Here is a 27,739-nt window from a genome sequence, read left to right as displayed (position 1 = left end):
TAAATCACAAAAATAAAATTACATTTTAAAATATATTCAAATAGAAAACAGTTACTTTAAATACTAAAAATATTTTAGAATTTTACTGTTTTGCTGTACTTTGAATCAAATAAATGCAAGCTTGGCGAGCAGAAGGGACATTAAAGTCCTACTGTTCAAAAACTTTTGACTGGTAGTGTGGTATGCAAGTAGTATAATAACGGTGTGAAATAGGTTTGCAACAATATAGTTAGTCCACGGTTCAATACGTTTTTGGCTCAGTTCGGTACTGATAGCTTGCCACATCAGTATGTTTTTTTTTTTTTTTTTGCATCTAATCAACAACAAAATACTCCTGTAAACATCTGTACACTGGAAAAAGCGTGGATTATTAGTATGTCTGCTTAATATTTATTTTGAGAGAGGTATTATTTTTCTAATTTTTACACAAAATAGGATGGGTTTCATTCATACTGGACGCCAGAAAATCCACATATGCGTCAAAGAGATAACACCGATGACGTTCCAGCCAAGAAATCTCTAATATGGATAAAGGTATCGCTATTGCTTGAACTAAATAAAAATGAGATATAATGTTAAACATTTTGAATGATAAAATGTAAAGACAATAAACACACGTCTGCAATAATATATGGTTTATCTGTGTTCTTCAAGCCATCTCGGGTATTTTCATAATGATTAAGTATATTTGTAAGCCATTGCTAATTGATATACAGTATGGAATATACTGTCTGCCTCATTCTATGATAAGAAGCCACGTTGGATCACAAAAGAAAGCTATTTCAAACACTTGACTGATGTTGTGAAGTAAAAATAAGTTATAATGTTCTCTTTTGTTGGACAAGTTTAGGAAGGCTTATCATTGCATTTCATTAGAAAGGAAGATGCTCTGCAAGTGTTGCTTTTTCAAATATAAACGGGGAAGCATTTCCTCATCTCAGCACGTGAAAGCACAGGCACACATAGCAAATTTCGAGAGAAATAAAACAAGGAAGCTATTTAAATGCAAAACCGAGAAAAACGTAATTCACAAGCGCGTATTGAACCGTGGATGTCGTACCGAACGGTTCGATATTATATTGAGTATTGTGACATCCCTTGTGTGAAACAACATGTGGTTGAGTAAAATCTGACAAAATTTCCATTTTTGAGTGAACTATACCTTTAATATTGGAGAAGCATGATTTATAGATTTCTATATTTTTGTTTGCATTTCATATATTAATTTGAACTGTCCAATGCAATCTACAGTGCATTTTCATGCAGATTTCCTGCACTCAAGAACAGCAAAAACAAAATGCTGTTTCATCTGTGCCACGTGCAAAAGCACACAGAGCAAAAAAAACAAAAGAATGAGACATAAACACATTTACAACCCTGATCAAGCCAACTCTGGAATTCAATATCAGAGCGAGCTTCGCCAACAAAACATAAGAGCGGTGCGAGCGAGAGAGAGATTACTGTGAGTTAATCTAGTATCAGATTACCGGCTCCAGAGGACGGCCAATGCACGACTCATTATTGAAGGAAAAGTCTGTTAAATACGGATTAGGGATCCAGAGCAAATGTCAGCCTTGGCGACCATCGCTACCTCTCTCTGAAGCGATATCAAGAGTGTGTGTGTGTGTGAGTGCGTATGACTAAACTCTTCTGTGATGCACAACTGTGCCTCTCCGCTCCACATGCATGCATCTGTTACCAGCATGTTTGAAAAATCCCACACTCCAGTTTCCAAATGCAGGTCCAGCCAGTTCACCCGTCCCTCCAGCCAAATTCCCTCCCAGCGATACGCCGTCTTAGGAGAACTCAGCCTGTCTGTTGTGCTTTTTCAGACTTTAGCACACGCACGAATAATCGGAGAGGCTCCCATCTGTTGGTGGCGTGATGGGTGAGCGCTGATGAGTGCTTTAGTGCCACACCAGCATCTTGCAAAAATGTATTTCTCATGCTGACAAAAGCCCAAAGCAATGCAGCAAAAAGTGATCCCAGAGGAGGGCTCGATTACTTGGAGGTTGCTCTTTTAAAGCTCATGAGAATAAATGGAAATTGCGGGAGTGAGCTCAAATCGTCTTAAATCATTTTTGGAGAAGTAAGACATACAGTACTGATATACAGGAGAATATGAGTTCATAGTGAGGTCTCTGGCTTTGGATCGCAGACTGTGGGATCACTGCAAATCTGAGCATGGTTTGAGACACTGTTGAAATCTCTTCTTAAATTCTACAGGAGACTTGTGAGATTTTTGGGGTATTTTTCTAAGGAAACATCTCAATAGCAGGAGGCTTCTCCCATTTGTGTCTAGGAGAAACAATTAAGCTATTAAAGATAATGTTTTGGCACCTTTTTTCTAAGGGAAACATGTAAATGCTGTTGAGCATATCAGTGTTGTCTCAGCATCACAGTGAAAATGTACTTCTAAAGATATTAAAATGTAGATGTTTTAGTAAAAAAGTAACTGATTTAAAATGCATTTATTTTGTACTAAGTACAGTTCAAGTCTATTAACATATTTACTGATTTATCACTCGAGACTTACTGATATAAAAATTGTACTTCAACTTTATTTGGAGTACTACTTGTGCACATTTCTTAATATTCAGAGTACATTATCTTTTAATGTCACTGTTGATGAGGATTGTATGATCTTTAAATATATTGCATTATTTAAAGTGTACTTAAAGTATACTTGCAACAGTTCCACTTTAGCACAATCAAATATACTTAAGTATATCTTCAGTTGAACTTCAGCATGACTTCTGCACAATTAAAGTGCATCAAGTACAAAATTAGTTGTTCCAATTTAGCAGACTTTAAATATACCAGTTTAGTATACTGAGTACAACTGAAGGGTATTTTTATTAAGTACATAATATGTAAATATATTTGTAGTATACTTTTGCATGAAATAAATGTATTTTAAATACATTTTAGTATATTTATTTCTCACTAGGGTATTGATTAAATCTAAGAATTTGACACAAAAGATGATGCATACATTTAATAAATAGAAAAAAATGGCCTTATAAAAGTAAAAATGCCCATAAAAAGGGAAATATCTATTTAAGTGTAAATATAGAGGCTACTTACACTAAGTGCAAATAGCAATGGATACTATTTATACTATCCTACACCTACCCTAACCCTACCCAATACTTTATTTTGAACTTTTTGATTATTTCCTTCATTTTTTTGAAAATAAATGGCAATGTGATATATAACCCTGGACCACCAAATCAGTTATAAGTAGCACGGGTATATTTGTAGCAATAGCTAACAAAACATTGCATGGGTCAAAATGATACATTTTCCTTTTATGCCAAAAATCATGAGGATATTAAGTAAAGATCATGTCCCATGAAGATATTTTATAAATTTTCCACCAGATATTTAACAAAACTTAATTTTTGATTAGTAATATGCATTGCTAAGAACTTCATTTGGACAACTTTAAAGGCGATTTTCTCAAGATTTTCTCAGATTTCAGATTTTCAAATATTGTCCTATCCTAACAAACCATACATCAATGGAAAGCTTATTTATTCATCTTTCAGATGATGTGTTAATCTCAGTTTTGCAAATATTGATCCTTATGGTTTTGTGGTCCTGGGTCACATATGAAATTTGAAAAAGGCAGAAAAAAGTTTGGCAAAAGGCAGATTCGAACTCGGGTTGATCACATCAAAAAGTCTACTGCACTCACTTTATATCTACATCACAGGAGCTGATGCCTGACACTCATCTTTTGTAGTGTTGACTACCCCAATCACACGTTAGTGGGCGGAGTTAGTGTAAACAGCCTCTGCCAACAAGACAGGCTATTTGCACTTAGTGTAAATAGACAAGCCGTTAAACTTACTGGAAAAGTTCATTTCTGTTACACCTGTGAACTAATCACTGCACAGAATATGAAGAATATGAAAGCTTTGGGTGTCAGCTGTCTATAGGAGTCCTAATCCTGTCAAAGTACCAGCACAATAACTCAAATGCTCAGCAAAACATTGCCTAATACAAATCCCAGAAATCATATATATCAGAAACACCAGTCAATACACAGCATTTTTCAAGTTCAAGTCTACCAACTTTAATTTCCTCCTATCTGGTTTGTTTGTCGGATTCAATGGCAGATTTGGCGTTATGACTGGTCAGATTGCCTGTCAACTTCTTGTTAAACGTCAATTGGGTTCTAAAATAAACTTTAATTTTGTCAGATCTTTTTTACTAAAATCCCATATGAGAAGTAAAAATAAACACAAATGCGTTTATAGTAAGACTGCAGAGCTGTAAAACAAATGCAAATAACAGCTCAGGTCATTTGAATCATTTAAGAATTATTTGAGATTGTATTTAGCTCTTTTGATTGATATCATAGCAGAGTTTGAGGCCTCTAATATGTTCTCCATGTAACCTCACTGAAATCTATGAGAAGTCAAGACATTCAGTAGATGTCCTTTGTGACTTTTCATAAATTGTTTTTTCTTCTTTTAGCACCAATTGTTATTATTTATAGGCCAGATCTGCATCTATCACCTCCAGTATCCATTTGACTATGCAGTAGATGTTTACATGATCTAAGAAGTTCACAAACCGAGCCTACAACAACAGCTGGCGTTACAAATCCAGAAACCACTCCACAACCAACAGTACCAGAACAACCAGCACTCATATGACAATTATCACAAGCGACACTCTCTTCAAACCACGGCGGACGGCGTGTCTAACCGCCAGCGCGAGAACAGAGTGAACCTCATTAGCACCTCCAGAAGAAATGTGTTTGTGTGACTCACGCTGCCAAAGCTGGGAATGAGGCTGAGCGTGGAGCCGCTGTCCAGAGGGAAGGGAAGGAAGTGCTTCATGCCCAAAGAGGGTGGCACAGTGGGCAGAGGAGCTCGAACCAGCGCTGGCACCAGTCCGCTCTGACACGCGTTACCTGAGGAAACAAGAGAGAGACGGAGAAGTCACGAAACTCGGTTATGAGATGATGCACGCTGACCTCAAGCACATGTGCAACTGCTGGAAAGAACAAGATTAATTATTAAGTGTGTTTTTCTTGAGCCGTTTATTTAGAAGCGCTGACGTCCCTTGTATCTGCATGCCAAATTACCCTTCCTCATCATCACGCAGCTTGTTTTGTTTAGTTATGAGCTTTTTGGGAAGCCAACTGCTCCAAATGAACCGTGCAATGATGTCCGCATAACCCTCTGAACGAGTAAACTGTTGTGCGAGTGAACTGGCTGATCTGTGTGAAAGCCAGATGCACGTTGCAGGTGTTATTGTTCCAAATTGTTTTTGTAATCTTTCTTTAAAATATAACATCTTGCTCTGTTTCTAAAACAACTTTCCTCTTCGAATGACATCATCAACGCCACTTGCTTACTTTTTGACTCCAGCCCTTTGACCACCTGACCCGCCCACTTCTGATCAATTTTGTTTATTTTTGCACAAACTGAAATAAAAACAATTTAACCATTTGAACATTAAAAAAGCCCCTTCAATGTTAACTCAAATAATATGAAACAGGAACCAAAATATGCAGCTTTAATTTTTGATATGTGTTACATTACAGAACGTATAAATCCAACATATTTTATATGATATTGTTTATTCTTAAGTGTTTTAATACATTTTTTAATTATTTGAAATTGTTTATTATTATTCTTTATAGTTATTTTTATGAGTATATTAACTCATTTTTAAGTAAAGCACTTTGACACCACATTGTGTTGCACTGATAAATATATTTAAATGATACCAGTTAACACAATAAAATACTAAAAAAATAATAATAATAATAATCAAAGCAGCCAATGAATTCTCGAAAAACAAATTGGAAATTTTGTTTATTTTGCTATTGCTATTTCTGTTTATTAATAACACATTCATTACCTAAATATAAACACTGAAATAAAAACACTGAAACTGAAATAAGATAAAAACAGAAGAAAACAACATAAACAAAAATACATAATGACTCAAAAATAGTGCTGGGCAACAATTAATCACGATTAATTGCATCCAAAAAAGTTTTTGTTTACATAATATATGTGCGTGTACTGTGTATATTATGTATTTATAAGCACGCACACACACATACTGTATATTTGGAAAATTTTCCATTAGTGCTGTCAAACGATTAATCACGATTAATCGCATACAAATTAAAAGTTTGAGTTTGCCTAATATAAGTGTGTTTACTATGTGTAATTATGTATATTTAAATACAAACATTCATGCATACATTTAAGAAATGTTTACAAGTATATTTATTTATTATAATTTTTATATAATTTATATTATATATAAATACAAATATTTTGTACATAAATAACATATTTCTATTAAATATATACATTAATTTGTGTGTATTTCTATATACATAATAAATACACACAGTATATATTATGTAAACAAAAACTTTTATTTTGGATGCCAGCGATTAATCATTGCCCAGCACTAAACAAACTAAAAAAAAAAACCTAAACTGAACAAAATAATTTTAGCTATAGTTTTTGATACATGGCATGTTATAAAACTTAAAACCTTTACAAACTGCCTGCATTAAAAATGAAAATGCCACTAGACTGTACTGAGAAATTCAACGTAAAATACGTAAAAAATAGTACGACAAAAAACAAACTTAAAACTAAACAACAGAGTGAAAAGCAATAAAATCCAAACTTAACTAAAAAGACAAATTGAAAATGACAAACTCAATTTGAAATTGCAAACTATAATAAGCCTGCAATAGATTGAACTGTGCATGAGACGTGGCAGCAAATTGAAAACCAAAGTAACATCTGGATTTTGGCCTATCCCTAAAAATCAGATTAATTGGAATGTTGTTCTAGGACCAACGTGGATGTTGATGCAGGAACACAGCCTAGTTTGGCAGAATCGCAATTCAGAGCACACAATTCACGAGACGTGAATTCGGGCAAGACGTGATGATCCAGAACATTTCTTTGCCACACGCAGCAAAATCTCCGCTGAGGGTCTGAACTCTGCCAGCGATGACATCATGACATCTTTTGTACCTGTTCCGCAAGACCATCTGCGATATCATTCACTTTTTAACAAACTCTCCGGCTACTATAAATATTTGAACAATATGCTTGTCAAACCGAGACTCTTGGACCGGCTGCTATCGGTAATAGCGGTAGACACAAACACTGGTCCAAGTGGGAGAGACAGAATCCAGTGGCGGAAAACAAAAGTAAATGGCTTGTTTTATTACAGTACGAGTGTTTGTGTGGGTGGCGTTGGAAAGGCAGATTTTTACAGCACATCCCATCACCCAACCAGAAAAAGAAACGGCATTCCCTGTCCAAACGAAGACAAAGCCAGAGAAAAAAAAAAAATAAAGACCAAAATCCTAAAGCAATCCAGAAATGTGATGCTAGTGAAAAATGAATTGCTCAGGAGCGACTTCATCCTTTGTTGCATTAAAGTATCAGTTTTGTTTTCTGACAAAAATGAGACAATTGCTAACATAAACACACTAGGAGATTAATATGAATAGCAGCCTAATTCATTTGGCAAAATGGGAATTAAATTAAAAATGTCTGAGTTCGTATTGTGATCTCTTGCAAACTTTATTTTGCCAGCTATAAGCAATGCTTTGGACATTTTTGGATCTGTTGTGAAACTCTAGTGGAGATGCATGAGGTTTTTTATCTCAAGAGAAACAACTGAGATGCAGGATAATCAAGGTAAAGTCTATTTGTTCATTGCTGTCTAAGAAAAACAACTGAGATAATAAGATCTCCTTTGAAATGTTTCGATCACATAGAGTCATTTTAAAATAACATCAGCTTTTGATTGCAAACCTTGACATTTTCTAGAAAATCGATCATTAGGAAACTTTAGAGGAAGTCTTTAATAGATCTCATTATTGCCTAGAAGAAACTGAAACTGAAGATCTCCATTGTGATTTGTCTAATGCATGGGTTTAGTTTCTAGCTAAATAAAATCCATAAAACAAGTTGTTTTCTCCTCTTCTTTTGAAATCGCCAATTTCTTCTAAGGCACTGGTCTCAAACTCAATTCCTGGAGGACCACAGCTCTGCACAATTTAGCTCCAACCCTATTTAAACACACCTGATCTAGCTAATCAAGGTCTTCAGGATTACTACAGTAGAAACTTTCAAGCAGCTGTGAACTGGAGCTGGTTGGAGCTAAACTCTGCAGAGCTGCTGCCCTCCACGATTTGAGTTTGAGACCTCTGTTCTAAGGTCTTTTTCTAAGGAGAAATTGACCCTATAGTCTCCCTTATTACTGTCTAGAATGAAATGAATGAGATTTCCTTTGGAATTTTTCTATTACATAAGGTTACCTAATAAAATTAGATTTTAAACAACTTGTTTTCTCTTATCCTTTTGATTGCATAGCTTGCAGTTGTTCTGATAGGCTCTGAAACTCTCATAATTGTCTTTGTATCTCACAGTTCTAACTTTATCTCGAAACTAGCAATTTTGACTTTTTTTCCGCAGAATTGTGTTAACTGTATCTTGCAATTTTAACTTCTTTCTTGAAATTGCAATTTTATATCTTGCAATTCTGACTTTTTTCTCAGAATTGTATTTGTATCTCACAATTCTTACTTTATCTCGAAATTGCAAGTTTATATTTTGCAGTTTTTTCCCAGAATTGTTTATCTTGTTTATCTTTTTTACTTTTTCTTGAACTTGCAGGTTTATATCTTGTAATTCTGACTCTTTCAAGAATTGTTTATATTTTGCAATTCTAACTTTTTTCTTTAAAGTCTATATCTCACAATTTTTCCTTTTTTCTCAGAATTGTTTATCTTGTAATTTTTATTTTTTTTTCTCGAAATTGCAAGTTTGTATCTTGCCATTTTGACTTTTTTAACCAAATTGTTTGTATCTTGCAATTCTAACTTTTTTCTCGAAACTAAAACTACAAAACTTTTTTTTAAATTGTGTTTACATATCGCAATTCTGACTTCCTCAGAGTTGTGTTTGCATGTTGTTTCTAACTTTCTCTCGAAATTGCTAATTTATATCTTGCAATTTTGATTTTCTTTCTCAGAGTTGTCTGCATATCGCAATTCTTACTTTATCCTGAAATTGCAAGTTTGTATCTCGCAATTTTCGACTTTTTCCTCACAACTGTGTTTGTATCTCAATTTCAACTTTCTCGAAATTGCAAGTTTACATCTCACAATTCTAACTTTTTTTTCTCAAAATTGCAAGTATTATCTCGCAATTCAGTTTTTTCTCAAAATTGCAAGTTTATGTCTAGCATTTTTTTTTTTTCAGAATTGCATAATATAAACTTGCAATTGTGAGAAAAAAACTAAATAAAGAAATAAAGTTGCAGTTCTGAGAAATAAAGTCAGAAAATATCTAGTCTTTTTTCCTCTCAGAATTGAGATGTAAAATCACTTTTTCTCAGGAGAAATTGTAAGACTTTCTCTAAAGTCTCTACTTGATCTCAGTATTATCCAGAAAAAAACACTGAGACTGAGGTTTCCTTTAGGATTATTGATCTCTTCTTTCTAGTAATTACATTGTTAATTTTTTTACACATTTGTTTACACTTCTTGTTTTGATTGCATATCTTGCAATTTTCTCAGAAGATATTATTGAGATCTATGTTTTTTTTCAATCACATTGGATTATCTAACTTTTTAGGTCTTTTTCAGAGAAGAAAATGGGAGACTTTAGAGAAAGACAATAATGAAATCAAATTGAGACTAAGAGAAACAACTGAGATTGAAAACTCATGAATTTGATCGCACTGATAACACATGGAGTCACACGTGCTGTCGTATTGCAAATAATCACAGCGTTTTTTCTTTCCTATGAGAGTTTTGCAATCTCACCACCAGCTTGACAGGGATTACGAAACAAAACGTTACTAATTCCTCTCATCCTTTGGGCCTGTGGGGAGGAGAGAAATAATAAAACAAGAGAATAATAAAAAAAACACGCCCTCGCTACAGCCCTAAATTGTTGCGCCACATGCCTTTGTGCAAGTGCAAGCACGTCTTCGTTCTCCCTAGACAAAGCATGTCAACCTTAGGCCTCCGTGTCAGCGATTCGACTCTGTCATGTCAAACGACATCAGGCTAAAGGAATGCTGTCACGGTGCCAGACACTGAACAAGAAAACAGAATTAAATATGCAAGCAAAACCACGGCCTGAGTGACAGCAGGAACCGCGGCGGAGCGCCCATCGCTAACCAGGAGGGCGTCTTTAGACCCGAGCATCTGGGTTTTATCTCCTCAGGGCTTTGAAATGTGTTACGAGGTTTGATTATTGTGTGCACACAATGCAACAACATTCAAAAGCCTCTTTCTGGAAAAAGGCAAACAGGCAAAACATCAATGTTGGCAGCGTGTCACTCGGGTTTAAGGGAACACGACTTATTAAGTTGATGAGAACATTTTGATTGTTACGAGGCTTTTTGACACCGTGCCCGCAGCGAGAGCGAGTCTTTTATGGCTCTGTTTTCTGTTTCAAAGAACAGTAATGTGGAAAATGTCCAATCTTCTCTGCCCTGCAGTCAGTCACTGCGCTGCTTTCGGTGAGCTGAATTTTCAGCACTTTCTCGTCTGGGAAGACCACCTCACTCTTAGCGCTGAAACAACCTCTCACGCTTTTACAGAAAGGGGTCAAGGGTTCAACGGTTAGCATGGTCCACTTAGGCCCACGATGTCCACTTATGCATACTGCATTACTCCCGACACTATACATCTCTCCTCACCTCATTATCTGTCTGCATGTGAATCTCCTTACTTAGCAGAGAACAGAAATGGTGGTGGACAAATGTTATATATGAAAAAACCTTATAATAACGGGGTTGGATTGACAAAACATTCTTAAGAATATCTTGTATTTCCAAAAATAGCAGAATTTTATTCTCAACCCTCTGGTGCGCTCTTTAGTCATTTTTGACCAATTTTTTTATTTTTTTTTCCTTCATCGGAATGATACAAAATTTGGTAAAGGTTTTAAAAACAGTGTTTCACATTCAAGTTCAAAAATAACTGCATTGAAAATTCATCTTTTTGTGATATCAACTTCAAATTTGGAACACAAATTTTTATATTTTCCAATATTCCAAAACATATATTTTATTTGAAATTTTAAAACAGTATTTTGTGCACTTTTCATAACAATAAACTTCCATAGCTTTTTTTCACTTCAGCAAAAATCTGTCATGTGTCTTTTTTAAAAGGAGACCAAACTTAAGATCCTGCTACAAAGCTTTCATCAGTTAAGAGGTTAAGTTGGAAATTTTCAGGTCAATACTTAAAAAGTGGTGTTCAGGTATTAAACGGATCAGAATTATAATTATAAATATAATATATTTTAGTAGTATAATAAAATCCACTAAAATCCATCCTTTTGTGATATCAACCTCAAATTTGGAACACAACTTGTTAAGATGTATGTCTTTTATGGCTTTCTTACAGTTTTAGAGTAAAACATGTTTAGGATCGGCGCAAATAGCCTTGTGGTTAGTGCGGTGACATATAGCACAGCTGTGCTTGCGGCAACCTGAGTTTGAATCCTGTCTCGAGGCCCTTTGCTTATCCTGTTCCCCTCACTACGCCCAGCACTTTCCTGTCGTCTCTCTACTGTCCTGTCCATTAAAGGCACAATATACATATATATCCATTAAAGGCACAATATACATATATATATATATACTTCTATAGCTTTTTCACTTCACCAATAATCTGCCATGTGTCATTTTTAAAAGGAAATCAAACTTAAGCTCCTGCTTTCAAAGCTTTCAAGATTTAGACAGTTTAAGTTGGAAATTTTCAGGTCAGTGCTCAAAAAGAGGTACTAAATGGATTTAGTAGTATAATAAAATCCACTAAAATCACACAGATTTAAATAAAAAACAATATCAAACTAAAATACAGTTCATAAACTTAATCTAAAAAAAGGGGTCATTTTTGAAGTGTTTGGTACTGCGCCCAAATAAAATTTTACTGAAAATTAATCTTTTTGTGATATCAACCTCAAATTTGAAACACAACTTGTTCAGATTTATGGCTTTTGCACAGTTTTAGAGTGAAACATGTTTTGGGAAATATATTTCATATGAAATTTAAAAACAGTATTTTTTGTGTGTTTTTGTAATAATAAACTTCTATAGCTTTTTTTTTTTTTTTACTTCAGCAATAATCTGCCATGTGTCATTGTTAAAGGAAACCAAACTTAAGCTCCTGCTCCAAAGCTTTCAAAGTTTTACGGCAGTTTAAATTCTAAAGTTTCAGGTCAGTGCTCCAAAAGTTGTTAACAGGTACTAAACAGATCATAACTACAATTATAAATATAAATTAGTGGTATAATAAAATCCACTAAAATGTACAAGAACAATATTAAACTAAAATATACTACATAAATTATATTATTGTCATTTTTGAAGCGTTTGGTACTGCGCCCAAATTAAATTCGACTAAAAGCTCATCTTTTTGCGATATCAACCTCAAATTTGGAACACAACTTGTTCAGATTTATGGCTTTCATGACTTTTGCACAGCTTTAGAGTAAAACATGTTTTGAAAAACATACATTTCAAATAAAATGTAAAAACATTTTTGTGAGTTTTTCTGCTAACCTCTATAACTTTATTTTTTTTAACTTTAGCAATAATCTGCCATATTTCTTTTTTTTTTTTAAAAAAAGAGACCAAACTCAAATCTGTGGTCTGAAGCTTTCAAGATTTATGGCATTTTAAGTTGGAAATGTTCAGGTCAATGCTCAAAAAGTACCATAAAATCCACTAAAAATACAAAAATATAAATAAAAAAACATTATCAAATGACGTAAAATACAGTAGATAAATTTAATTTTTAAAAAAAAAACTGTAATTTTTTTACCATAACACAAGGAACACCAGAGGGTTAAGAACGTTCAGAAGACAAATCTTATAAATTTAAATTCCTAAATTCAGTTTAAATTAAATCAATCTAAATGAAATTAGAGGTCGTGATGAACATAATGCGCCTGCTTATTTTGATTATTAAGGTAATCTGCAGACAGTGAAAATAGACAACTTTGAGAGATGTTTTTGAGTCGATTTGAGTCTTCAACAATATAATCCTTTTTTTCTTAAGACTTTAAAGTTGAGTGTGTTTCAAGAATTGTACATTCTTAGAATTTCTCTTAAAGGGGTCATCGGATGCCCATTTTCCACAAGTTGATATGATTCTTTAGGGTCTTAATGAAAAATCTATAATATACTTTGATTAAAAATTCTCAATGGTTTTGTAAAACAACACCCTTTTTACCTTGTCAAAATCAGCTCTGCAAAAATCATCTCATTCTAAGGGGTTGTTCCTTTAAATGCAAATGAGCTCTGCTCACCCGCCCCTCTCTTGTCTCTGTGGAATGATGAGCTTGTTTACTTTAGCCGCATTTGGCCGCGTTTAGCCCCTAAACTTCCTAACTACCACGTTATAAGGAAAGGCGCACCGACGAGCATCTGAGAACGGCTCAATTTGAAAAAGGTGATATTATTTTTACAGATTAATTAAAAACCACTGCATGGATTTTTATCATTATAGGGTAGATTTGTACATACACTGCCAACACACATTAATGTTCAAACAACATGAAAAAGTGAACTTAGCATCTGATGACCCCTTTAAGAATGTTTTAACTTCTGTCTTTTGAAGATCACTGTTAGTAAGGCTCCAGGTCAATTTGATCAGAACAGAAAATCAAAACAAAACCAAACGCAACCAGATGTGCAACATGATTGGTTTCTCCATGTTTTTTTCTCAATTTCTGACACCGATGGAGTTTTGGTTCTGCGCTTCTGTCACCTTTGGCTTGCTTAGTTGGGGATCTTTCATTTCTGGCAATATTGTCGGCTTGATTGCACAAACACTATTGGAAGAGAACTGAACTGGATAATGACATCACTGAACCATCACTGAACTGTCTTCTTGCATTATCAACACACTATTTTCCTGTTTGACACTATAAAGCTGCTTTGACACAGTTTATTTGTATAAAGCACTATATAAATAAAGGTGACTTGACTTAAATTATTATACAGTTAAGTCATTATCTGGAATCTGAATCTTTACGATTTCCTTATGTGATTCTTACCAGTCAATTACCTGTTAACCTTTTGCATCTAGGAATTTGTTTGGTAAATGTGTTTGCATAGTTTATGCGCATAACTTCTTACAGAAAAAAAGGTTCTCTCTTCAAGCGAACGCATACATTTTTTAATGTGTTTTTGCAAAATGTTAAATTAAATGTTAAGTGCTTCCCCACAGCATTTGTTTATGCAATATCCCAAAATGTGCATAAAAACACTGGATGGAAATGTGCTGAATGTAAAAACAGCTGTTTGACATATCAAATTACAATGAAAAGCCAACATATATGCATAAATGCAATATATAGTGTATATATTATGAACTAGAGAGTAGTGTTGCACGATATACCGGTACTTAAAATGTATCGCAATACCCTGCTTTTAAAAACCAGTACCGGTACTTTAACAATGCATTTTAAAAAGAGCCGTATTTCTGCGTGTCTCTGTTTGTGAATGGTTTTGTTTACTACACACATACGCGTGACACTCGCGGTGATTTCAGCCTCTGCTGCCTCAATATATGAGTACATGAACACATGAACATAATCTATAGAACTGCTCTGAGAGTCACTTCATGAGCATTTTACAGTTTCTTTTGCGGAAACTATCATCATATAATGAAGACCCTAAAGGTCTTCACAGCAACCCATCAAAATAAAAGTTCGGGTTTAACCTGACAGTCAGAAATATATTAATATATTACTTAATGTAAAGACAGTACTACTACTACTACAAATAAAATAATATTATTAAAATAATGTTTAAGGAATATTTACCAGAAAAAAATATTTACCAGAATTTATTTACCAGAAAACTGTAAATTTTCTGAAAAAAAAAAAAAAAAAAGAAATAGCCTATAATAAATTAATTCTTTTTCAAATCTAATTATCCTTTATAAATTCATTAGACATGCTTTTGATTATTAAAATGTAATGAAACGATTAAAATAGAATCCAGAAAATTATTGGAAAACAGATTCACAAACAAAACTGGATTTGAGAAAAACGTATTTCATAGGGCCTTAAAAACATGTAACTTTTGCTAAACTTTTAATAAATTGCTGTTAAATTCTGCAAGTTTCATGATTTCAATTAAACAGACATGTTTTTTGATATTTTTTTTTTTTATGTAACCATTAAAATAAAGTCTAGAAAAATTCAAATGGAATTTAGGAAAAAAATAAAACTAATTTATTTCATTTGTGTCTTTGTTTTATTGTAGTTGTCATTTAGTTTGTTACTTGCATCTAAGTTCTTATCATTAATAACAAAAATAAAATAACAAAAAATGTCTATGTCGTGATATAAATTGTTGTTGTGAAATAAAATGACTATATCATGAAATAAGATTTGGCTTTATCCTTTAAGCTAACTTACCAATATAGCAAAGATCTCTACATAGCTGTAGGCTCGGTAGTTGTTCATCATTATCCTGTGTAGTGGCACTGGCATGTGATTATTATTGTTTTATTTGTTTGTTTGTTTTAAAGGGGGGATGAAATGTTTTTTTGTAATAGATAAAATAACTATGATCTCCATTTGGATCATCTATTATTCAATTAATTTAGTAGTATCGATTCAGTAGTAGTGTCGTGATATTTTAGTCAGGTATCGTATCAAAGTCAAAATTTTGGTATCGTGACAACACTACTGGAGAGGATGTAATGGAAACCCAACATTATCGAATTTGGCCAAAAAAAGACTGCAGTGTTTCAAAACCATGACTCCAAGCCTGAACTTTAACTTTACTCTCACCCACCTGTTTCAGTTCTCACTGACTCTATCGGCACCCACCGGCTCTGTGAAACACTGCTAAACACACACCGCTTCCCACTGCTGCAGCGCTCGCAGTAATGAAACCGAGGGGAGAGAAGAGTGCGTGTGTGTGTGTCAGAGAAACTGCCTGTAGCGTTGTCTCCATATCTCTGTTCAGATGTGCCCATCATCATAAAACAGCACTCGCTGCTCGCAGCGCTGCTGACTGGGAGAAAAAATGATGTCTGGAGGACAAATATGGCAAGTAAATAATTAATCACATCCGCTCTGTTTGCCCGTCACTAGGATTCTCCTAGACTTGATCCAGTCTGCTTTCTCTCCATGTCCCTTTACATCTCAGACAAAAAACACACACACCTGTACTCAAAACACAGCAGAGTCTCTCCTGCTGGACTGTCAGTCAAAACACATCCTAAGAGTGTATAATATACACAAGATTGGATCAATACAACAATTTCGAGTCCTTCAAGTCAAAAACAAGCAAAAAAATCTTGCATTATTTACAGCAATGCACTTACAAAGGAAGTCTCGGAGGTACTGCACTAGGATAAACAGTAAAACACACAAATATCAAAAATAAAGCACCAAGTCTAACAAAACAGCATGTTTTAACAAAACATGCAAAGTTATACAATATTTATGGAATCAAGGTTTAGCTGGCTGCACGCACAGTTTGCCCCCGCTGGTAGATGTCATAACTACACCATTATACTGCTGAAAAGAAAGACATACATTGAAAAACAGCCATGCATTCTATACATAATAATAATAATATAAATAAAAAATAATATGTTTGAAAACAGGCATGCATTCATTTTACAAAATTAAAAAAATATATTCTTATTATTAATAATACTTTTATTTGTATTTATTAACACACATATTTTAAATTTCTAATTTTTAAATTTTTAGTTTTAAAGCTTTATAATAAATAAATATATATGTATTTTTTTTGGTGAATTAAATGTTTATAATAATTTTTGCAAACATGCTTTCAGGCTACACGTTTTGTCCCTTTAAAATGATCTGGAAAATAAAAAAATAAAAAAAACAGTGACAACTGATTAGCAAAAAAACAGATACTTGACTACAAGACATCACTCTACAAGACAGACTGGACACTGCTTCATGTATTAACAGAAAATCCACCCACAGGAATAACGTCAACAACGCATAACCAGACATTCATCCAGACAAGTAGTCCCACTGCTAAAAGGATGATTGAGACAACTAAACGACCCAAATAATAAACATGCACAGTGCTTCAACACGTTTTTGCTCTGAATCCCTTTGGAATGCCCCACATCTTAGACTTCCATTGCAAGTGCATCGCTGTAAACATAATTTTTGTTTGTTTTGACAAACTGAGGGATGAGTCAATACATTATGCCACAGATGGAGTTCATAAAGTTGTTTTGCACATTCCATTAAGGACCAGTTGTGATTCTGTGCACTGGATTCAGTATGATTCATCATTTAAGTGAAGAATTATAAGCCTCAATAAAAAAAAAATAGCATGCATATACACAATGCATGTAAAGCTGATTACAAGTGACTCCCAACTAGCAGTGGTCAGGAAACACAAGCCATGTGCTTTGCGATCTGAGGTTATAAACCAAATAAATAAATATCTGGGGTTAACCACACTGCAGCCTCTGCTGTCATCACCCAGATCACAACAAGATCCACACTGCTCTAAAGCCACAGGAGTTCAACAGCCCATTTCAGAGATTTGTAAAAGGAGTCTATTTAAGAGAGTTTACTGACCTTTTTGTACCAGAACTAACACCGATTTGATCCCAATTGGCACCCGTGTGATTGCTCAAATTCTAGCCCTGGAGGTTTGCAGTCAGTGTATAAAAATGCAAAATGCCTACACTGTTTTGTTTTTGCTTTGAACAATGCAAGACGCAGGCAGTGGAATGGGGAAAAACCATGTAAGAACTTCTTTTAACTTAACTGCTGCCTTTGAGAAATGCAAGCGCAACGGTCAAAGATGTTCATCTAGAGTGTGTTAACATAGAAAAACAAAGGAAAAGAGGCACAGTGGAACGGAAAAACACATTCTGTGCGAATGGCCCCTTATAGATTAACATTACACAGTGGGTCTGTTTCAAACCCTAGTGAGATCCCTTCATAGGCAGCACTCTGGGTAGCATGTTACTAAGCAAACAATGCAATACTCTAATAAGCCTCTCTAATAAATATTGGGTAAAATAGTACATTTTTATTAACCTTTGGTTTCATTTGAATTATATGCACATGCTTCGTCTGCCATCTCAGTCACTAAGATCAATGCAATGCATTGTGGGACTGCATTCACTGCTCAAGATGCATGCAATGCTGTTTTAGAATTTGGCCAAGTATCTTTGCTTTTGCCTTAAAATGCTGCCTACGTAGGCAGCTCGCTAGGTTTTAGAACACAACCCGTCTACGTCGGACAGGACAGGTGTTGCACCACATCCCATCGACTACTGTATCGAAGCTGCACATCAGGGACCAAAAACATCAAGATATCTGATTTAAGTTGGAAGTTATTTAAATGCACAACAAATAAAATTCATAGTACAAACTATGTGTAAATAAAGCATAACTGAAAAAATGTCTGTGCAATATACAATACGAAAAATAGAAACAAGGTTTCCAGTGCACATGAGTGATTTAGTGGCTGTGCATAATGGGACGCCACCTGCGTCTGGTGTAGATATGGTGTGACATGTTAAGCAGCAGAGTAACATACTATACTTCAAATAAAACTATTATAAACAGTTACAATTATGCATTCTTTAGAAGTAATAATTGCATTATTTTTTTATATACTCGCTACAGTGCAGGACTGCCTAAAAATTATAAAAAGCATTTTAAAAAATGCAAACTTTGGCTTTTGCATTCATGCAAATTTAAACCTAACGTCTTAAAAGTTCATGTACATGTCATTTAACAATCCCAATGCTTGTTCTGGCAAAAACCATGACTTAAAACCCATTTAACCCTCAGAGCAACAGATCTGCTGTATCTCCTGCAGTGAGCTCTGTTCCCGTTCCTCCGCACATTCGGAAAGGAATCATCCGTTCAGCGGGAAGCTTCATTTCCAGAAAACACGCTGAGAACCAGAGCCGCATGTTTCCTAAAATCTCCTAATCCCTTCAGTTTTGTCGTAGCTCACGATTTCATGCTCTTTTGGCGCCTGTTAAACTCCACCGCAACAAATCAGGTGTCTGGTGAGGCACACGAGCCGCGCTCCTCTGATGTCCCCGCGAGAAACCCCCGCTGTGAAACGCCAGACGGGAAGCCTGGAAAACAAAACCACAGACTTTCAAACTGACTCGACTTACCGATAAACATGCTCTCCATGGTCATCACGCGTCCAGACCCGAGGCGTCCCCGCGCACCGCTGCCGTCAAGAGTGAATCCATGATCTCATCTGTGTATGTGGGGAATCGCGACCACGAGGACTGCAACAACACCTCGCTAGTTTTCTGTCTGCCTCTCTCTGTCTGTGTTTGAACTGAGATCCCACTTCAGAGAAACTCTCGGTCTTGCTCTCGCACCTCCGTCCTCAGCCGTGTGTCTCAGAGCACGCTGATCCTCTCTGGTTGTAATCTGACTCCTGGTGAAGCAGCTCTCTCCAGCGTGCCGATATCAGCGTCTCTGGCGGGAGTCGAGCCGCGGCTGCTCATTTGTTCTGTCTGAGTGTTCCTCAGGCACCGCTCTCTCTCTCTCGCTCCCTCTCTCTCTTATCTCTCGTTCGCTCTTCCAGCACCTCCCTACTTCATCTATCATGCTCTCTCTCTCTCTCTTTCTTCACAGTTATCTGGTGATGTCCTCATAAAGTAAACTAGAGTTTTATTTCTAGTTTAATAATCTATCTAGCAAGAAAATGTGAGCTTTTGGTTTGCTGCAGAAGAAGTCACTGTCATGGTGAAAAAAAGTATTTGACAGGACAATACTAGGGTTTTTTTGGCTGTGGTGTTGCTCAACAATGGCCAGGGGGGTCTGTTTGGTTTCCATTCTAGTAGGTGGCTACTAGGGTATTTTAGGTGGTTTCTTTGCTGTTCTGTTTATGTTGTTGCTATATGGTTGCTACCATGTTCTAAATGGTTGCTAGGTTGATCTAGGTGGTTGCTAGAGTATTTTTTACAGTTCTGTTTATTTTTGTTGCTATAGGGTTGCTACCATGTTTTGCACGGTTGCTAGGTTGTTACTATGGTATTTTAGATGGTTACTCCTTTTTTCTGTTTATGTTGTTGCTATATTATTGCTACCATGTTCTGAATGGTTTCTAGGTTGATCTAGGTGGTTGCTAGGGTATTTTCTGATGTTCTGTTTATGTTCGTTGCCATAGGATTGCTACTATGTTTTGCATGGTTGCTAGGCTGTTACTATGGTATTTTAGGTGGTTTCCCCACTTTTCTGTTTATGTTGTTGCTATATGGTTGCTACCATGTTCTGAATGATTGCTAGATTGATCTAGGTGGTTGCTAGGGTATTTTTTGCTGTTCTTTCTGCTGTTCTGTTTATGTTGTTGCTACATGGTTGCTACCATGTTCTGAATGGTTGCTAGGTTGATCTAGGTCAGGGGTGCTCAACCCTGGTTCTGGAGATCGACCTTCCTACAGAGTTCAGCTCCAACCCTGACCAAACCAGCTAATTAGGATCTGAAGGAGCGCTTGATAATTACAGACAGGTGTGTTTGATTAGGGTTGGAACTAAACTCTGCAGGCAGGTCGATCTCCAGGAACAGGGTTGGGCACCCCTGATCTAGGTGGTTGTTAGGGTATTTTTTGCTGTTCTGTTTATTTTTGTTGCTATAGGGTTGCTACCATGTTTTGCATGGTTGCTAGGTTGTTACTCTGGTATTTTAGGTGGTTTGTCCACTGTTTCTGTTGTTGCTATACGGTTGCTACCATATTCTGAATGGTTGCTAGGTTGATCTAGGTGGTTGCTAGGGTATTTTCTGCTCTTCTGTTTATGTTCGTTGCTATAGGGTTGCTACCATGTTTTGCAAAGTTGCTACATTGTTCTAGGTGGTTTCTAGGGTATTTTCTGCTGTCCTTTTTGTTACATTGTTGGTATATGGTTGCTCTAGGTGGTTTCTACGCTGTTCTGTTTGGTCTCTATGGCGTTGTTTATGTTGTTATATGGTTGCTACCATGTTTTGAACAGTTGCTACGTTGAGCTAGGTGGTTGCTTGGGTGGTTATTTTCTACAGTTCTGTTTATGTTTGTTGCTATAGGGTTGCAACCATTTTCTGCATAGTTGCTATTATGTTGTCCTGTTTATTATGTTGTTGCTATATATTTGCTTCCATGTTCTGCATAGTTGCTATGTTGTTCTAGGTGGTAAATAGGTTATTTTAGGTGATTTTTCTACTGTTCTTTTTGTTATTTTGTTGCTACTTATATTTCTTGCTAGGTTGCAAGGTGTGGTTATTAGGGTATTTTGTGTTTTTTATGCTGTTCTGTCTGTTATGATGTTGCTATATGGTTGCTACCTCATTCTGCATGGTTGCTAGGTTGTTCTAGGTGGTTTCTACACTGTTCTCTATGGTGTTGCTAATTGGTTGCTACCATATTTTGCATGGTTGCTAGGTTGTGTTGGGTGGTTACTAGGATATTCTGGGTGGTTTCTCCAAAGTTCTGTTTATATTGTTGCTATATGGTTGCTATCTTGTTCTGCAGGGTTGCTAGGATGCTCTAAGTGGTTGCTAGGGTATTCTCTGTTGTCCTGTTTGTTATGTTGTTGCTATATGGTTGCTATGTTCTGAAAGGTTGCTAGGGTATTTTTTGCTGTTCTGTTTAGGGGTATTTTCTACATGGTTGCTAGGTTGTAAGCTGTTGTTACTAGGGTATTCTCTGTAGTTTCTCTGCTGTTCTGTTTGTTATGTTGTTGCTTTATGGTTACTAGGTTGTTCTATTTGGTGTTTATGGTGCTGCTAAATGGTTGTTGCCATATTCTGCATGGTTGCTAGGTTGTTCTAGGTGGCTGCTAGGGTTTCCTCTGTTGTCCTGCTTATGTTGTTGCTATATGGTTGCTACCATGTTCTGCATGGCTGCTAGGATGCTGTAGGTGGTTGCTAGGGCTTCCTCTGCTGTCCTGCTTATGTTGTTTCTATATGGTTGCTACCATGTTCTGCACGGTTACTAGGTTGTAAGGTGTGTTTCCTAGGGTATTCTGGGTGGTTTTCCACTGTTCTGTTTTCTATGATGTTGCTATGTAGTTGCTACCATGTTCTGGATGGTTGCTCTAGATTGTTTTAACTCCGTTCTGTTTGGTCACTATGGTGTTGCTATATGGTTGCTATGTTGTGCTGGGTAGTTACTAGGGTATTCTGAGTGGTTTCTCCACTGTTCTGTGTATGTGGTTGCTACCATGTTCTGAATGGTTGCTAGGTTATTCTAAGTGGTTACTAGGGTATTTTGGCTGGTTTCTACGTCGTTGCTTATAGGGTGTTCCGAGTACTCGATATAGTGTTGCAACAGTATATGGTTGCTTCTGCTTTCTGGATGGTTGTCAAGTTGTTACTATGTTGTTGCTAGTCTATTCAGGCTTGTTGCTAGAGTGTTCTGTCTGGTCACTAAGACATTGCTATGTGGCTGATGGTTTTCCTGGGTGGATTAGATGCTGTTGCTAGAGTGTTGTGTGCCCGCTATGGCATTGCTATATAGTTGCTCAATGGTTCAGGGTTGTTACAAGGGTATTCCAGCTGGTTGCTAAGCTGTTGCTAGATGATTGCTAGACTGTTGCAGGTGGTTGCTATGGTGTTCCTTGCGGTGCACATTCCAGGGCTCAGTTTATGGAGGGGCCTTTCTTTGAGCACAAGAGTGAACAAAGTTTTACTGCATTTTGATTGGATCTTGATGGACTAACATATGCAAACTGTCCAACGCCATCAGATAAAGATGCTAAGACAATAACCAGACACCTCTTAGAGGGCAAGACGATGACCTTTGGTACCAAGCCCAGGAAGGACAGGATTTGCGATTGGTCCACATGCACATTCTGCCCTTCACTCATCTAGAGACTAATTCCTGAGATTTTGGCCTGTGACCGCAATAAAAATTCTTTAGGATGTGATGAAACAAAGAGAGATCCATCCAAATCCATTCACAACTATGTTTGCAAATCTGAAAACTGATGTGAGCTACAATACATCCTAGACAAATTCAGCTGATATTTTTCAGGGGATCAAAATTCCAGTCTCATGACAACAATAAAAATTCACCAAAAATTAGTTGGATTGACCAAGTCTCTAAATCTCTGGCAGAAGACTGCCACGGACTGCTCACTCAACCACAGAGAATGTAAATATTACTTATCCTAACCAGAGACCTTGGCATTGCTTTATATTAGCAGTATACTGTATGATTTTCTAATTTACATTAGAAAAATGTGCTCTGGCTTGTTGCTAAGCGGTCGGATGTTCTAGGTCATTGCTAGAGAACTCTAGCTGATCGCAAGGTTGTTGCTAGAGTGCTCTGATCTGTTGCAGCTCTGTTGTGGGTGGTTTGCAGCAGTTGCTTACTAGCAAAAATTATCTCAAGTCTCCAGATATGGCTCAGGTCCCTGTTTTGCTGGTTAATATTTGCTAGGGGAACAAAAGTCTAAATGCTTAGTAAAGTAATGGCACATTTTTTTCACGATGCATGCAATTCATAATAGTGACGCTGGCCTTAAACACCACAAATAATGCTTTTTATATTCTAAATATGCAAAAAGTTTTAAGTTTAGCCTGTATGCATCTAAATACAAACTATTTCAGTCTATGGCAGGACACCTAAGGAGAATATGTCATTCACAGACAGAAAAAAACACGTACACTTGACCTTGATTCCCCTCTTGGCTCTCGCTCAGATCTTTCCTTGATTGGTTCACTGTAATTCTTTCTGAAGGTCAGGAGGAATTGACCGTTTGAAAGCTGCCCGCATGTACTGCCTACAAATCAGAGGCTTTGCTTGCAAACAACAAAACAAACATGTATGCAGAGCGAAAGCAGATCGTAACACGTTCTCATCCACTTACGGAGTTCAAGAGAAAGGAAAAACAAAACACTAACAAAAAAAGAGCAACAACAAAACTCATTGCCTCCACGGGATGCGCGTTAGGCTCGCCGGCAGCTAGGAGACGGCAGATATTTTGCATGGTCGCACAGATGTTTTCAATTAATCCCGAATTCCCAATCGCTCTCGTGGCTCTCGTCCCGCCTCCAGCCCGCTGTGAGTAAATAAATTTATTCCGTATCTATAGCTGCAGAGCCTCCCTCAACCGGCTCCGCTCGTCCACGCTGGCAAATGTGTTTTTTAACCTTGACTCAGAGGTGTCACTGCTGAGATGGTGCATTATTTGTCACCATGAATAGTGTTTAACAGCAGCTGTGCCCAGAGGAGCCCACGGTGAACCACATGCAAAGTGCAGCATGGGAAACTTCATTAATCTCTCTGTCACTTTCATGACGCTTTTCATTAGTTACGCTGCTATCTGATCAGCTGGCAGGTTCCGGGAGGTTGTGTGCATTTCTGAAGCTCTAACCATTTTCTGTGACAGAGGAACTGCAATCTGAGACACACAAAAGCAGAGTTATCGTACTTCTCTGTGACTAACCAGTGCTGCGTCCCACAACGCTGCAATAATCAACACAGGCAATGTTTAGATTTTAATACTACCTTACTGAATCCTGCACAGTATAAAAAAGCCATTTACTATTTTTAATAAATAAAATAAACAGATCACTGTTTACTTGTTTACTGAATCTTGCTCAGTACATACAGCATTTATTATTTAAAAAATAATAATAAAAAATTAATTACATAAACTGCTTACTGAATCCTCCTCAGTATATGGCATTTACTATTTTAATAACTAAACAAACAAACTGCTTACTGAATCATGGTCAATACATACAGTATTCATTTTTTTTTTTTTTTAATTAAAAATGTATTACATAAACTGCTTGCTGAATCGTGCTCAGTAAATATGGCTTTTACTGCTTTTAATAAATAAATTAATAAACAAACAAACAAACAAGCAAACTACTTACTGAATCTTGTATAGTACATATAAGCATTTGTTATTAAAAAAATAACATTAAATAAACTGCTAAATCCTGCTCAGTATACTATTTTTAAGAAATAAATAAACAAACAAACAAACTGCTTACTGAATCCTACTCATTAGGGCATTTTAAATAAATAAATAAATGTGCTGTAAGCTACGCGTTTGCCTTTTTTACTAAAATTAATTAATTAACAGCTTACTGTTTACTTGTTTTCTGAATACTGCTCAGTACAGCATTTACTATTAAAAAAAAGCATAACAAATAATTAATTACACACACTACTTGCTGAATCAGAACATTTACTAATAAAAAAATAATAATAAAAATAATAATGATGATAAATAACTAATTACATAAACTACTTGCTGAATCTTTAGTGTATATTTAGTTAGTGTATATGGCTTTTTAATATAAATAAATAAATAAATAAATAAATAATTTACAGCTGAATCGTGCAAAGATACCCCCACGCCTCATTTGTTTCTGAATTAAAGCAATGTGTTTAAAAGGCGTGCAAATAAAGACTTCTGACAAGTTTACGAAAGTGAGGCTCTATCAGCAAAAATGGAGAAAAACCAACAAACTCCGATGGAAACATAAGCTGACCTTTAAGGATTTCCAACAGGTCCAATTGTTTTCAAAAATCCAATTCTCTGTATTCACACTTGATTTTAAACATTTCACACCCTCTACACAACACCCTTTCACAACTATTGATTCATGCGTCTATTTTTATTTATTCTAGGCAAAAGTAGGATGAACATGTTAGTATGTGAACTTCAACTACAAGAGCAACACTGCAACAAAACAATCTCTCGTCTCTCTATACATAACATCGCTAACCCTTTCTTACTTTCATTGCCAAGAGTAAACAAACAAACAAAAAAAGCCATTTTCATATATAAATTAAATATCATGATTTGATCAGCAGAAATGGCCCCAGGTGAAGTAATTCTGCAGATATGATACAGTGACCTGTTTGTCAACCAATTATGGATGTTTATAAAACAGTATATTCTGACATACAGTAAACGCACACTAGCATATGCATTAGTGGCTGCTGTTGGTTCTGACTGTGGGCTGGATGGTTAGTGTGAGGGTTTGACAGACGCCTACAGATGCAGAGGTGAATATGCCGTCCGCATTTAACTGAGACACACATGAAGACAACGAAAAACAAACATAAAGACAGCAAATCCCATCAAACCCTTTTGATCAGCAGCAGTGAAAAGAGACAGCTATTTCAGGTCTGTTAAAGGGCTTGTTCACCCAAAAATGAAAATTCTGTCATTAAATCAGAGTTTTCTGACCCTGGATAGACAGCAATGACACATTCAAGGGCCAGAAAGATAATAAGAACATTGTTAAAATAGTTCATAGTCAATCGTAATATTAGGAAGCTACGAGGATAATTTTTGTGTGCCAAGAAACAAAAGTAACAACTTTTTTCAACAATTTCTTCTCTTCTGTGTCAGTCTTTGTCATGCGTACCACTACGCATGAGTTGCGTTGCTGTCTATGCAGGGTCAGTAAGCTCTTTTAGTTTTTATCAAAAATATATTAATTTATGTTCCAAAGATGAACAATGGGTTTGAAATGACATAAGGGTGAATAATTAATGACAGAATATTCGTTTTTGGGTAAACTATCGCTTTAAATCAAAAACTGATGTCAAATTTTAAAAGCCAACCAACCAGGGTTACAGTGTGCTTTTTTATGCAGAATCGCAATTTAAAATTTTATGTAAGGAAGTAAAATTAAAATGAATTGAAATTCAAGGAAGTAATTTAGACTAGACTCTGTGAATGCTGACTTAACAAAAGACTTGGTTTTGGGGGGAGTTTAAAAACCTTGAAGGTTGCTGGTTTACAGACAGAAAATATGATAGAATGATACAGAGAACAACAGAATGAACAACAGAACAATTGGATGGACAGAACAAGGTAGAATGACTGACAGAAAGAATGGCAGACGGACGAAGAACAAATGACAGATAGAAAAAACGATGGATGGATGATGGATGGATGGATGGATAGATAAAACAAGAAAGAACAGACAGACAGAGCGATAGAATGATAGACAGAATGACAGAACAACAGAGAATGACAGACAGAATTATAGAGCGACAGACAGAATGATAGAGCGACAGAGAACGATAGACAGAACGATAGAACAATAGACAGAACAACAGAACGACAGACACAATGACAGAACGACAGACAGAACAATAGACAGAACGACAGCACGATAGAACGATAGACAATGATGGAACGACAGAGAATGATAGACAGAATGACAGAATAGACAGAACGATAGAACGACAGACAGAATGACAGAACAATAGAATGACAGACAAAACAATAGACAGAACAACAGTACGATAGACACAGTGATAGAACGACAGACAGAATGACAGAAAGAGAGACAGAATGACAGACAGAAAGATAGACAGAATAGCAGACAGAACAATAGAATGACAGAACGATAGACAGGACAACAGAATAAACAATAGAACGACAGACAGAATGATAGACAGAACAATCGAATGATAGACAGAACAAACAATAGTCAGAACAAAAGACAGATGGATGGATGGATGGATGGATGGATAGATAAAACAAGATAGAACAGACAGACAGAGCGATAGAATGATAGACAGAATGACAGAACAACAGAGAATGACAGAAGATAGAACGATAGAATGATGGAAAGAATGACAGAACGATAGAACGACAGACAGAATGATAGAGCGACAGAGAACGATAGACAGAACGATAGAACAATAGACAGAACAATAGAAGGACAGACAGAATGACAG

General features: G+C 36.0%; 1 protein-coding gene across 5 annotated transcripts in view; it reads right to left on the bottom strand.

The window, feature by feature from the left end:
• znf385d (zinc finger protein 385D) overlaps positions 1 to 27,739 on the bottom strand; it is a 238,940-nt gene that overhangs the window by 76,534 nt on the left and 134,667 nt on the right. For 2 of the 5 annotated variants that reach the window (XM_051132060.1, XM_051132061.1), the window contains exons 1-2: positions 19,202 to 19,696; positions 4,785 to 4,927 (exon numbers count right to left, since the gene is read on the bottom strand). The exons of 1 other annotated variant lie outside the window; for it this stretch is intronic. In XM_051132060.1, the coding sequence (XP_050988017.1) occupies positions 4,785 to 4,927; positions 19,202 to 19,226 (168 nt within the window). In that variant the 5' untranslated portion in view covers positions 19,227 to 19,696. Of the gene's footprint in view, positions 1 to 4,784; positions 4,928 to 19,201; positions 19,702 to 27,739 lie in introns of those variants that run through there. 2 more of the 5 variants (XM_051132062.1, XM_051132063.1) reach the window with 2 other exon arrangements.

This window comes from Labeo rohita, chromosome 16 (genome assembly GCF_022985175.1).
Source record: "Labeo rohita strain BAU-BD-2019 chromosome 16, IGBB_LRoh.1.0, whole genome shotgun sequence".
Taxonomy (NCBI): domain Eukaryota; kingdom Metazoa; phylum Chordata; class Actinopteri; order Cypriniformes; family Cyprinidae; genus Labeo; species Labeo rohita.
This window is presented reverse-complemented; position numbering and strand designations above follow the sequence as displayed.